At 38.8% G+C, this 14,870-nt stretch overlaps 1 protein-coding gene across 1 annotated transcript in view; it reads left to right on the top strand.

The window, feature by feature from the left end:
* Positions 1 to 4,047: 4,047 nt before the first annotated feature.
* SLC26A7 (solute carrier family 26 (anion exchanger), member 7) overlaps positions 4,048 to 14,870 on the top strand; it is a 46,774-nt gene continuing 35,951 nt past the window's right edge. Inside the window, exons 1-3 of the mRNA XM_015562294.1 lie at positions 4,048 to 4,655; positions 6,614 to 6,955; positions 12,677 to 12,705. Of these exons, the coding sequence (XP_015417780.1) occupies positions 6,723 to 6,955; positions 12,677 to 12,705 (262 nt within the window). The 5' untranslated portion in view covers positions 4,048 to 4,655; positions 6,614 to 6,722. The remainder of the gene's footprint in view (positions 4,656 to 6,613; positions 6,956 to 12,676; positions 12,706 to 14,870) is intronic.

Below are 14,870 nucleotides of genomic sequence, written 5' to 3'. Positions count from 1 at the left end.
TCTTTCCCTTTGGTTTCTCCCATCCCTTCTTACTTTCAATTTCATTTTATAATTTACCTACTAATGTTATTTATTGTCTGTCTCCCTCCACTCTAATGTAAATTCCATGAAGCAGGGCAGGGAATTTTCCCCCTAAGATTTTATTATGACAATTCTCAAGCATACAGAAATGTTGGAAGAATTTTACAATGAATTTAGTTAGATTTTACAGTTATTATTGTACTGTATTTGCTTTATTACATACTATTCATCCCTCTATTCAGCCATTAACCCATCTTATTTTTTATACTAGAGGCCTGGTGCACGAAATTCGTGCATGGATAGGGTTCCTAGGTCTGGCCAGCAATCAGGGCCAATCGGAGTCTTCCGGCTGCCAGTCAGGGCCTCCCTTCCCCAGCTGCCAGCTGCCAGCTGGGGCCTTTCTTCATTCCACGCTGCCCACTGGTGGTCAGTGCACATCATAGTGAGCCATCCGTCTCCTGGTCAAACTCCTGTGGGGACAATTTGCATATTAGGCTTTTATATAAAGAGATATTTTAAAGTTGCAGGCATCAATGTATTTCCCTTTAGTATGTCAGCATGTGTATCACTAACCAAAGTTAAATACTTGTTTCTCTTTTTTTCTCTGAGGTAAAATTTACATGGCTTTGACTAATGTATTCACAAATCTTTATGAAGATAAAGGTTTACCACGACCAAGAAAGTTCTCTTAATGTTTCTTTCTCACACGGTTGCCAAATACAGAATGCTCAGTTAAATTTGAATTTTAGTAAAACAATTAATATATTTTTAGCATAATGTCTCATATATTACATAGGACAGTGATGGCAAACCTTTTGAGCTCGGCGTGTCAGGATTTTGAAAAACCCTAACTTAACTCTGGTGCCGTATCACATATAGAAATTTTTTGATATTTGCAACCATAGTAAAACAAAGACTTATATTTTTGATATTTATTTTATATATTTAAATGCCATTTAACAAAGAAAAATCAACCAAAAAAATGAGTTCACGTGTCACCTCTGACACGCGTGTCAGAGGTCCGCCATCACTGACATAGGATATACTTATACTAAAAAACCTCTGTTCATCTGAAATTCAAACTCAACTGGAAATCCTGTATTTGATCTGGCAACCCTACTTTCCAGGAATTTCTTGCCCCAACTCCACAGAGGCAACCATTGTTCAATTTTTTTTCCCATCAGAAATCTTACGTGTTTTAGGACTTCCTAATGTATATTTTCTTCTGTGTGGCTTTTTTTTTTCACTCAGCATAGTATCTTTGAAATTCACATATCATTGCATGTATCATGAGTTTGTGCCTTTTTACTGTGGAATAGCATTCCATAATATAGGTGTAATACTGCTTGTTCATTTATTCTCCACCTTGGGCTTTTTCCAGTTTCTGTCTATTATGAAGGAGCTGTTACATACCAAAGCATTCTTAGAAACATGCAGTGGCTGCCATTGACACTAGTTCTAAGTAGAAGCTCCTTAAAATACCTCACAGGCACTATATAACTTAGCTTTTCTTACCTCTTCCTTGGTCTCACCTCTTGCCACTCTAATGTTCTTGCCCTTACTATTCTCCAGCCTTATTCCCTCCAAAACCCTGAAGCTTCCATGCCACGCCCCTGTTAGCCTTTTGCGTGCAATCCCTGCAGTTGGAGCACTGTTTCTTTCTACTGGTTACCTGGCACCTTTTGCTCATGTTCCTCTATTTATTACAGTGTTTCTCTAGGCACGGTTCTTAATATCTCCGGGCCTGTACTTATAACCCCTTTATGGCAACAGTGAACAATAGTTTCTTTTTTTCACGGGGTTATTTTGACAAATAAATAAATGAACATTTTAAAAACACTTACCATGGCACCACCATAAGTGCTCAATGTTTGAATTGGAAGCTTATGCTGTATGTATATTGCATGCTAAAGAACAGGGAATGATTGAAGGTAACAGCAGCAGAGGGGAAGATGAATGAAGGGGGCCAAGGCAGCCAGAGGGGAAAGACCAGATCAGAGTTTATATGCATAGTCCACAAAGTACACTCAGTGGGAGCTGAGTTAATGGCAGTAGGGATTGAAGACGGGAGACGGATTCAGAAGATCTAGAGACAGAACTGACAGAGTGAATGTCAATGGAAAGGAAAAGGTGGTGACGTAGATGTCTCTGAGATTTCTGGCTCAGGTGTCTCTAAGAATGTTGGTGCCAAGTAGTGAGGTTAAGGAATTCAGGAAGAGGTGATGGATTTGGTGAAAAATAAGTTTGATTTAAGACATGGTAAATTAAGGATGCTAACTGGACATTGATAGAAATGCCCAGCAGACCATCAAAAAGGAAAATATAATCAAAGGTATGGGTATTTTGGGTGATATTTGTACTTATTTTTTTATTGTTGACAATTTTACAGATGTTCCCCACCCCTTTTGCACTCCTCCCAGCCCCTGCCCCACGCCAGGAAGGCATGGATTTTGATTGATCAGGAATGAATTATTATATCTTTCTTCCTTTTCTACTTCCTCCTCCTCCTCTTCCTCCTCCTCCTCCCACTCCTCTTCTTCCTCTCTCTCCCTCCCTCCCTCCCTCCTTAACCATGTCCTTTAAAATGCCTTCGATCATGGTAAGAGAAGCATTTGAATGTACAATTCTTTTCCCTACGCTTTTTTATTTTTTTGCTTCACTACAGCCATCTCTGTTGGTCCCTATTATGAGTCAAAATAAGCCACAGAATATAGAATAACGTTGGAAAGAAAAAAAACATGGTAAAGAAGCAGACTGGAGAGGGCTCTGTTATCTGAAGAAAGCAAAGCCTGTCCAAGCACTGGGAGCACAGGGCTGGGCGCCCTCTGCTCGGCGGCTGGCCTGTCGGGAGTAGAGCATGAGCTGCACCGTCAGGACGTAACTGGCCTGCCTCGGCGCGTTCCCACGGAGAGGTCGCGGTGTTTCTGAACAGCATCGAGCAGCTTTGGGCTCAATTATTGGGAAACATGTTCTAATAATTAGAATGTCTGGATATCAGAACGGGCTCTTTTGTTGAGCTTGTTAATTTCAGTCGATGGAAGAAATAAAACAGAGGTTCCTTTCAGGACGGTGCCCACCTATGTAAAATTGGAAAAGGTACCGATCAAGAAAAGGTACTCTATCTAGTGGGCAACTTGCTAAAATGTTTCCTCCCTGTGGGTGTGTCCCCATGCCAGCTCCGTGGCTTCTGAGCAGAACGTGGCCCTTGTGGCCTCAGCTCTCCTCCTCAGATGGGAACCTTGTGCAGTGTCCTCTTGTTAGAAATGCTGTCTGTCCACCAGCTTCCTGAAGTAAGCGTGGACTGGGAGTTGATGCCCTCCAAGGTTTCTGAGTCTGTATTTCCAAATGCAGCCTGTAAATGAATCAGCATGTTAGGTGTGCCAGTCTCGACACAGATCATGTTCAAAGAAGCATAATGACACATTCAAAAGTAATGTGAGAAGGTAGAAAAGGGTAAAGGGGTCACCTGTATGGCGACAGAAGATGACTTGACTTTGGGTGTTGGCCACACAAGGCACTATCCAGATCATGTCTCATGGAAATGTGCACTTGAAGCCTATATAGTCTTATTAACCAATCTCGCCTCAATAAATCTAATAAAAAGGAATGTGATAAGAATATCAATCTTCACTGGTGTCTCTCAAAAACCATTAAATATGATCCAATTTATAAACAGAATAATATTTTTTTAAGATTTTTAAAAATGGATTTTAGAGAAAGAGGAAGGGGGGAGAGAGAGAGAGAGATAGAGAGAGAGAGAGGAAAATGTAATCCCCATGTGAGAGTGAAACATCCATTAGCTGCCTCCTGCATGCCTCCCCCCACCCCCCTTCAACCGGGAATTGGTCCCACAGTCTGGGCATGTTCCCTGTCCAGGAATCAAGCCAGCAACACTTCGGTGCATGGGATGACACCCAAGCAACAGAGCCCCACTGGCCAGGGCTGAAAAATATTTCTTTAAAGACTCTTTCCTCATTTGAGCCTGGCGCAGTTATCTCATACTTCATAATTGCTCCAGAAGCTTTTACATGCTAACCTCTAAAACTCTATAAAACCCCAGCCCAGGAGGTTTCTCTCTCTGTTTTGTCTCCTCCCTTTCTCTTGCATTCACTATCTAGTTTCTCCTCTTTCCATTATCCACATTCTCTAATAGTAGCAAAAGGAATTGTGTTGAAAAGAGAAAGACCTTTCCATACATGGTGATTGAATGGGGAGGAGTCCTTACTTTCCCCGTTACTACCTCTAACTGTTTTTCTCTCTCCACCTAGTCTCCTGTTCCTCTAACAGCACAGCCTGGAGCCAGGCTGAAAGAGACTAAATAACTCTTGGGTACTTTCAGGAGTAGGGACATTCATGTGTTAATTCTTCTTGAGTGGGTCCTACGTCTGCAGAACCTTCTTTTAGGTCCTAGAAAAGTGGCAAAGCGAGTTATGTGAATAATCTCTCCTCGCAAGGAATTTACAATCTCACCAGCGTGACTGGCTAAAATCACATGAAGTAGATTTCAAGGAAGAAAACCGACAGACAGTGAGAAGGAGCGCAGCCGTACACCCACGAATAGCTTAAGGGCTACCTGGATGTTGGGTTTGCAGCAAGAAGAGAACTGTGGGGAAACCAGAAGTTTCATGGAAGAGGTAAGGATTGGATAAATGTTTCGCACAAGGAGAAATACCAGGGAGCTAGGGAAATTGCTGTAGCGTTATGCTGGAGGGCCAGAATGCAGCAGAGGGCGAGTCTAATTATCTGCTGGAACAGAGGGTCTATGTGGTGTGCGAAGGCTTTTTCTCAGTGGGACCGTAATTGTCCCTCCTCTGAGCTTCCATAGCTTTACTGTGTGACTTGATTATTTATTTATCCCATTCTCCCTTGAGTGAGTTATACATTTTCCTATTTCCTTAATTAAATAGCTCCTAGACAGTAAAGACAATATATATCCCCTCTTTCAGATAACTTCACACAGAGTCTAACAGTATGTGGTTTTCAATCAATAATTACTGGGTTAAATAGAGTTGATGGGAAGCTAATCAGAGGGGTATAGGGGAGGGGAGAGAGGTCTCATGCTTGTGCTAATGAGTTTAAGTTTGACATTGAACACTGAATGATCAAACATGTTAGAGTTGTAATCAAAATAATATTTGAGAAAGAGGAATTTTTCTTTACTTTCACATGGTAGGTCAAAGATAAGTTTGTGGTTTTTTTTTATTATTTATATAGGTGTTACCTAGACATTTGGGAACAGATTTCTCATATAGATGATACATAGTATTGAACTTTAATCTAAATTTAGCCAATGAAACTTTTGCATACATATTCTGTAGTCTTTTTGAATTTTATGGGCTAGGTCAAAGATTCTTTGATCATCTTATGGGTGTGAATAAATTTTTGGTATTGCTGATTATAAGTAGGAGTGATACCATGCTCTGGAGAAGGATTTTGGCATGCTTTAAATAATGGTTAAGTACATGAAATTGCAAAAAAAATAAACCCCACAAAACCCCAAAAAACAAACCGTGGAAATGGAATTCCAGATTTACACTTAAAAGATTTTTAGGAAAGATTTATTCAAAATTTTTAGGAGTCTTTTGATTGAGAAACTACAAAAGTATTTTATCAAGTTAATTTCTGCGCCCTCCTGGTCTTAGTACGTTTTAGCACAATTGCTGGCACTGTTTAGGTACTTCAATACAGATTCCTTTTCAGTTCTAATAATCCTGCTTACATCGATTCTTTGTTACTAACATGGAACATAGAGTTTAAAAAATGAATTTAAATTACTACATTTAAATGAATTGTTGCTGTTGATCAGTGACTTCAGTCAAGCTTTCAAATCTTCTTATTTTGTCAGCATAGATTTGAATTTATGACCTAGATATGTTTTGAAAAAAATCTTTATTGTGAATTTGGATTATAAAAATAATATATACTCAATATACTCAATAATATATACTCAATATAGCTTCTGAAATTATTTGCTTATATAGTGAATGAAGTATACTAGTATAATACAAATGTAAGTATTGCTGTTAGTGAATGAATGAATATTTTTAGTCTCCCAGGAACTAAAAATGATAAGGACATTACCTCTTATGTTTCTGAATTTTGTAGAGCTGAAAACATATACTAGTACTTCCCAAAGAGGTAAGTCAAAATTATCTGATTTTATTTTGCAGGACTGAGCCCTCTGGAAGTTTTATCTTTTTGCATAGCTTATAGGGAGGGATCAGCTAGCTGAATGCTTTCTGTTTTCGTTAGCGTGACCCAGCCTACTTCCAACACATACCCAGAACTACATTAATCATGGGATTAGAGCCAAACATTTAAGACTGCAGAGCATATACAAGAATTTACTGGTGAGAGAGCTCTAGATCAACTTTACACTAAACTCATTTCTTTTCCAAGATTGGAAAAATATTATCCTAACGGGAACCATTTCCCCATCTCATTCAGATAAGGTTTCAAGGTTTTAATCTTTATTTTTTATCTAGAATGATTAGCTGCACCATAATAATACATACAGCCCAGCCGCATATATTTAAGTGCACCTGTTAATCTCTCTACCTGCCTCTCTCTTATTGGTTTATATTTTGGATAGCTTTGACATTGAAAACCACAAAAGAATTGGAGCCTTGCATTGAAAGGAGTTGTGCTGCAGCAGTTTTTTTCTTGTCTGAAGTTTACTTCTGCAAGAGAACATCTGAAAAATGACAGGGGCAAAGAGGAAAAAGAAAAGTGTGCTCTGGAGCAAGGTGAAGGCTCTCCACTGTGAAGGCTTTAAACAGTGGTGTAGAAGGCGGCTACCGATTTTGGAATGGGCATTACATTACAATCTGAAAGAAAACTTGCTTCCAGATACTGTGTCTGGGATCATGTTGGCAGTTCAACAGGTGACACAAGGTAATGTGTTGCATTTGATTTTCCTGTTTTACGCAGAATAGTGGTCACTTTGTTTTAGTGGAAGAGTATTATGACCTCAGTTTTACAATTTAGCTTATGCAATGAATTTTTAATTAATTTGAGGAAAATAAACACATTGAATACTTAATACTGAATATCTGTATAAATATATAGAGAATCCTGTATGCCCTTAGAGATTATTTTGTGCTGGGGCTGACCAGCAGACTCTGAGCAATGGATGAATGATTACTCTGACACATGATTGCTGTGAAAGAGATGGCTAAGGGACTGTCTGGCTATAGGAACCAGACAGCCTCGTTTGCCTGCCTCTTCAGGTTTTTATGGTAACAGCACTTTGAGCTAAAGTTTAACTTTTAGATAAAATCAGGATAAGCATTCTTGGGAGGACACATGCGTCTGCAGTGGCCTTTCAGCAAGGATGTCTAAAGATTAAGCATAAAGATTCCGGTAAATACCCGAGGGTCCGCACACACACAGACTTGTTTGGAAAGGTTAAGGAACAATTAGGGGTGGCCACCTTCAGCCAACTCACCTAGGTTGTAATTTTCTCTTACAAACTTTCCAACTAAGTCTCCCGTGCTCTCCCACAATATTGATTGTACATGCCAATTTAATTCTGTATCACATTGTTATAGAACACCAGAAAGATGTTATCAGACAGCCCCCTGGGTCAGACGGGACTCTTGTCAATCTTGCAGGAAAGATTTCAAATGAGTGACACTGGACAGCAATGTTGTAGCAAGCAAATTTATTAAGGAAGCAAAGCAAGCAAATTTGTTAAAATTATACTTGGCATGAAACATAAGTGGGCACCCAGCTAATCTGAGTCCATGTCTGGTGGGGGTTCAAGGGATTTTTATAACCTTCAGTCTACAGATTTCAGGGTTCCTCTGCTGGATATCTTGGTCACAGACTAGATTTCAAGGTCCCCTTTTTACTTTGTGGTAGCTTTCCCAGAATTTATGAGATCACCTGGTAAGTCCCAAGACTGCTTACCTCTTTGTTCAGTGAGTGAGATAAAATGCCCCTTTTTTCCTTCTCCCCCCTCCCCCCGACACCCTGTTTGTATGCATGCCTGATCATCTTGTTTGGCAAGTTCCAAGATTTCTTTGTCCAGTGGTGAAATAAAACTCCCCATCTTTCCCCCTCCCCACTCCTGCCTTAGCAGTTCCAGGGTGATTTAAGCTATGTATTGTCTGGTTAGGGAGGAGAGGTATTAGCTATTTGCTCTCAAGTGTCCTTGGTTGGGGAAGATAAGGTCTTGTGATTCACAAGCTGGCTGCAAGCTGCCCAAACTGGCCTTGTTTAATTTTCTCATCTCAGTTTCCCTATTCCACTTGCCCAAGAATTTTCCTCGCTTCTTACTATCCTGTCACAACATTATGCACTGTATTTATTTCTCAATAAGAAATTTAAACTGGTGAGAAGTCTTATTTTAATTTTCCCAAGGCAATGATTCTAAATGACCTTCTGGATTTAGATAGGTGTTTCTCTTGGTGAAAGTTTTTAGTTAGCTAGTGTGTGTGTGTGTTCCTTAAAGGTATACTCATTGTATTTCTTTAACTAATTCAGATAATAATTTACTAACTGTAGCAAGGAGAGGAACTAACTTTTCAGCCTTGAGAATCTGGAACACTCCTCAGCACAGACTTTGTAGATTTATATTTCCTTGCAGTTTCACTACCTCCCTGCCTTGAACTATTATCCCTACCATTACATTATATGCACTCGTTTAATTGAATTATTTAGTAGTTGAGACAAACTTGTTTGTGTATTTGTGTTTTTAATGTGATTAGAAACTGGTGCTTTAAGATCCATAATACCATATTTTATGGGATTACATTTTTCTGAATAGTCTTATATTACATTTTTAATGACAATTTTGTCAACAGCAAAACATAGTAATATTCCATAAAAGTTCAAAATAAAGTTAGATTATTTCCAGTCTTCATTTTAGTCAGTTTTATTCAAAGGAGACACTATCATGTACTTTGAAACTTAGGTGATTAATTTACAAGGGCTTTTTCATAGTTTCAGTATATGTTATAAATTTATTTTGCTTTAACTTAATGTGAAATGAAAGACATATTTAAAACCAATTTGTTTTTTCACTTTTGTAAAATATAAGGTTAATAAAGAAATTTGGGGATATAATAAAATACCTGTGGTATGTCATTAGTGATAGCATTTATGTGTAAGTCATTAGTAGTTAATTGTATGGCTTCTATAGAGTTTGAGAAATTTTATGATTTATGTATTTAATTAGTTATGAGGAAAAACTGGCCAGCTCCCAACTGATGAAAAGCACAAAGTTTATTCAGTCCTTGTGTCTCCTAAAGTTATGGATCTGGCTACTGTTTCTCTTGGAAGTCTACCAGTGATTGGACAAGTCTACACCACTAGAAAGAACTTAAATGTTTTTGTTGGTGCAAAGAAGGACACATTCTTCTAAAATTACCTCTTCTTTTAAAAACAATCTTTTCAAAGTTGCTCATGCGTACCCACTATGGAGATAAGAAAAGTGAAATATCATGACATTGCTGTAAGGAGTATTGTACTAAGCTCCGTATATACATTATCTTCCCCTACCCTAACAAAATCCCAAGAGATTGTGGTCTCTTCTCCATTTTCCACATATGAAAATGGAGCCTTAGAAAATTAAATAATTTTTCCTGGTCCTCATGTCTAATAAGTGATAGAGCTAGGACTAAATTACAAAGTCAACACTTTATAGTTTATATTTTATACTCTGTAATTCCAAAATAACTAGACATTTACAATACCAATCTATAATAATAAAAGCATAATATGCTAATTAGACCGGACATCCTTCTGGACGAAGCCAGAGCTATGAGGGAAGTCTGGGTCCTGGGTGCCTGCTGGTGGCCCGAGGGAAGCCCAGGTCCCAGGTGCCAGAGGGAAGCTGGTGCCTGCAGCCAGGGGAAGGCAAGCCTACTCTTGCACGAATTTCATGCATCGGGCCTCTAGTGTTATTAATAATAGAAGACATTTCTTTAGGAAGGTTCAAATATTCTCCTCTTCAAATTACTTTTCCATGTAGCTATCATCCCTGCACCTTTTAGACTCAAAAGGTGAAGATACAAGGAAAATACTACAACAAAATATAAAGTAAAGACGGCATTTATATATTATTACCTTTCATTTGTGTGAATACAATATTGGCAATCATAGGCTCCTTTTCTTCAAGAACTTAGAAGAAAGAAGGGGTAATGTTTTGTTCTTGCCTCATAACAAACAATAGAAACGAATACCTATTTTCACTCTACTGAATGTATTTTGAAGATGAGCAAACATTCTAGAGAAGGTCCTTGACTTAAAACATGCCGCCAACATGGATGGCAAGCTAAGCAGTATACGACTCTGGTCTAGAGAGTATTTAGTTCACATTCTAGCCAGGGTGACCACTTGGGGGGAAATAGTTTCTGTGTTTCTAATCTGAAAACTCAAGCATTGAGACAGAGTGGAGGCCTACAATGCATGACTTGCCATATAAGAAACTAATCTGCTGAAACTGGTTTGGCTCAGTGGATAGAGCGACGGCCTGCAGACTGAAGGGTCCCAGGTTCAATTCCGGTCAAGGGCATGTACCTGGGTTGCGGGCACATCCCCAGTGGGAGATGTGCAGGAGGCAGTTGATCGATGTTTCTCTCTCATCGATGTTTCTAACTCTCTATCTCTCTCCCTTCCTCTCTGTAAAAAATCAATAAAATATATATTTACCAAAACAAAATTAAAAAAAAGAAAAAACGAACCTAATCCACTGAGGAGCAATATGAGGATGTGTAAGCTTGTAATTCTAAGGGATCACTAGAATTCTGTTCCTACACCATGAAAATTTTATGCTGCCGTAGAAGGGAAAAGATGGATGTTCTTATAATTCTGCCGAATGTGTGGCATTACTGGCACAGAAACATATGTGTGGAAGTGGAGCTTCATTGCACTCCTGAGGGCAGCTTAATGACATGGTGAACAACAAGTGGGAATTCCTGAAGCATACTAGATTGTAAAAGTTAAAGGGTTTTCTTTATACATTTTGGATATTAACCCTTTCTCAGATATGTCATTGGCAAATATCTTCTCCCATTTGGTAGGATGTGTTTTTGTTTTGTTGATGGTTTCCTTCACTGTGCAAACTTTAGATTGATGTGGTCCCATGGGTTTATTTTTTTTCTTCTGTTTTCCTTGCCCAAGGAGACACATAAAAAATATATATCAGTAAAAGCAATGTCAAAAAATTTACTGCCTATTTTTTTCTAGGAGTTTTATGGTTTCAAGTCTTACATTTACATTTTTAATTTATTTTGAATGTATTTTTGTATATGATTTAAGACAGTGGTCTAGTTTCATTTTTGTATGTAACTGTATAGTTTTCACAGCACCATTTATTGAAGAGACTATCTTTACCACATTGTATATACTTATCTCCTCTGTTATCGATTGGTTGATCATTTAGGCATGGGGTTTTTCTGCGCTTTCTACTCTATTTCATTGACGTATGTGTCTGTTTTTATGCCAGCACCATGCTGTTTTCAATACTATTGCCTTGTAGTATAGTTTGATATCAAGTAGCATAATACCTCCAACTTTGTTCTTCTTTCTCATGATTGCTTTGGCTATTGGGGGTCTTTTGTGATTCCATATAAATTTTAGGACTATTTATTCTAATTCTGTGAAAAATGCATTGGTACTTTAATAGCAATTGCACTGAATCTAGATTGCTTTGGGTAATATACATATTTTAACTATGTTTATTCTTCGTATCCACGAGCATGGTATATGTTTCCTTTTATTTGTATCTTTTTTAATTTCTTTCTTCAATGTTGTATAGTTTTCCAAGTGCAGGCCTTCCACCACCTTGGAATAAATAATAAAATACATAATAAATACCTATGAATACACACCCATTTATTCACAATACCTGTGATTTAATTGTAAATGGGATTATTTACTTAATTTCTCTTTCTGACACTTTCCTCAAAGAAAATACAGTGCCTTCCAGCACCCTCGATAGAGTTTTCCTAACCCATGACCCTCTAGCTCTTGCCCTGAAGTTAGTCATTTTAGTTTCTTTCTGTCTGTCCTGGAGCCATTCGTGCTGCTACCCCTATGCTAAAGTTTAGAGCAGTGGTTCTCAACCTTCTGGCCCTTTAAATACAGTTCCTCATGTTGTGACCCAACCCTAAAATTATTTTCGTTGCTACTTCATAACTGTAATGTTGCTACTGTTATGAATCATAATGTAAATATCTGGTATGCAGGATGGTCTTAGGCGACCCCTGTGAAAGGGTCATTGGACTGCCAAAGGGGTCACGACCCACGGTGAGAACCGCTGGTTTACAGTGATTGAGTTTTTGAGCAAGTCAGTATGTTCATGGTCCCTTTAAAACCTGCAGTGCCTTCATCTATGGGAGCCCTTTGTATTTGACTGACGTCCACTGGTTTTTACAGCCAGATGTTATGGGGAGTCCTCTTCCTGGCATTGATGCCCCAGATTGGGGAGCCTGATGTGGGACGGGGACCCCACATTTCTCAGGGAGGACCCCTGCATCTGTGATACACTCTCAGTCCTTATTTTCCACACGAGGGATGTAGGACCTGCCTATTCTGCCTCTCCCCCAATCTTGAGGTCCTGATGTTGCTTTTTTTATATCCTTAATTATAGGAATTCCTTTCCGCTAGTCTTCAGCTAGTTCTCAATGAGAATTGTTCTATAATTTAGTTGTAATTTTGATATGGTCGTTGGAGGAGGTGAGCATAGAGTTTACCTATTTCGTCCAAAAGCTATTCCTCAAGGCTGTTTCACAAACAGGATTGACAAGTGAGGGCAGTGAATTCTACGGGAATAGATTTTCCATTGAGTTGTGTGAGCTGTCGTTTTCTGGGTAGTAACTGAAGCTCCATAACCATAGACTACAGTCTATAAAATATTATTGTTCTTGTATTTATGCCTGAGGGGAGTGAAACCACTGCCTGCCTCTAAGTCTGCCTCCTCTCTTTATAGTGAGGTTAGTAAGACAGGAAAGTATGAAGTCTTCAGCGCAGTGGCTCTCTCTCTATAATTCTGCACGATTCTCAAGTTCTAGAAACAATCTTGCAGCTCCAATGTCCTTTGATTTTCAGAATAAATTGCTATTGTGTAAATCCAGACAAAACTGTCCTGAAAGTAAAATATTTGTATCTTAAATATGAAACATCATCTTCTCTGTGATAAACAATTCTCTTTCTCATCAGTAGCGACAGTGTCACTCTAGCTGTCTCAGCCAAGAGATTATAGCAGCAGCGGAGGCAGAGTCTGAGCTACCTACCTGCTTTCATTTTCCTTCTTGGTCAGGGGTCAGATCCTATGTCGACGGAAGCCATTCTCACTGCAGCCTCGGTCTGAGGAGTAGGGGGTGTTTGCGGTTAATGTCCAACTTCACACTCAGAGCCCCTTGGGAATTTGGCAGTGTTCACAAGCCCTGGAACTACTGATGAGATCTATGTGGGAATATAGAGTCTCTTCTATTCCTCTACTATATTAACCGTTATTGCACCTACAAAACATTTTTTCCCAAATATTGCATCTTTTAAAGTCTTCCAGTAGTCATAACAAACTTGCATTACCAATACATGATTTTTTATCTTTAAAAATAATGAGCCATTAAAGATCTTAAGTTTTTTTATTTCTCCCTCCAATCTCTCTCTCTCCTTTTTGGACATCCTTTAACCTAAAACTCATTTTTTATTTCATTCCTTTATACTTTTGTTTATTGTGTTGCTTTTGCTCTTACCTAAGTTAGATGAGGTAATACAAATATCCATCAGCATTTGTAGCAATTTTACCCCAAATTAAGATAGAGTTTTAATTCTGCTCTTATTGAATTGAACACCCTATTTATTAAACATGAGGAGAGTATATATAGACTTGAATGGATTTATCAGGACCTTAACTAGCTGTTTAATGCCAAGGACCAGTCACAAACAAGATCACGTTTATTTTGGTCACCTTTAAACCACTAGTAGTCATTTTGACACACTAGGACATTTTTTGATGTGTATGTGACATACAAAGTATGTAGACAGTAGAATCTATTAGGAATAAAAATGAGTAGTTATGAATTACTTCTTACTTTTTGAATAATCAAAGTTGATTCTTTTTTCACTCTAAGAAGTCGTACCTAAATGACTATATTTATGTAGTCCAGGTATGGGAACTGCATGCCCAGCCTCTGAGATACACAATCTTAGGCCAGCCAGTCAGCCAGCCAATGAGGCCACTTTGAATGTGTGCTCTCAGCCTTAGTAACCTTTCATGTCAGGCTTCTCATCTGTCAGTGGTAAAGCTGTAAATCCTGCCTCTCTCACAGATGTTATTAGGCAATAAGATTGTACATGTGAGCCCTAGCTAGTTTTGCTCAGTGGATAGAGCATTGGCCTGAGGACCAAAGGGTTCAATTCTGGTCAAGGGCATGCATTTTGGTTGTAGGTTCTGTCCAGCCTTAGTAACCTTTCATGTCAGGCTTCTCATCTGTCAGTGGTAAAGCTGTAAATCCTGCCTCTCTCACAGATGTTATTAGGCAATAAGATTGTACATGTGAGCCCTAGCTAGTTTTGCTCAGTGGATAGAGCATTGGCCTGAGGACCAAAGGGTTCAATTCTGGTCAAGGGCATGCACTTTGGTTGTAGGTTCTGTCCAGGCCCAGGCCCTGGTGGGGGCTCATGCAGGAGACAACAATCGATGTGTTTCGCTCACATCCATTTCTCCCTGTCTTTCCCTCTCTCTTCTGTTCTCCCTAAAAAAATCAATGGAAAAATATCCTCAGGTGAGGATTAACAAAACAAAAACTTAAAAAAAAAAATACATGAAAATGCTTTGCTAAGTGTGTGAAGGTTTTTCGCTGTGATGATAACACTTATACAAGAAGACACTCTGC

Source organism: Myotis davidii, unplaced genomic scaffold, assembly GCF_000327345.1.
Source record: "Myotis davidii unplaced genomic scaffold, ASM32734v1 scaffold317, whole genome shotgun sequence".
NCBI classification, from domain to species: domain Eukaryota; kingdom Metazoa; phylum Chordata; class Mammalia; order Chiroptera; family Vespertilionidae; genus Myotis; species Myotis davidii.
Note: the sequence above shows the minus strand (reverse complement) of the source record. Positions and strands in the feature narration are given on the sequence as shown.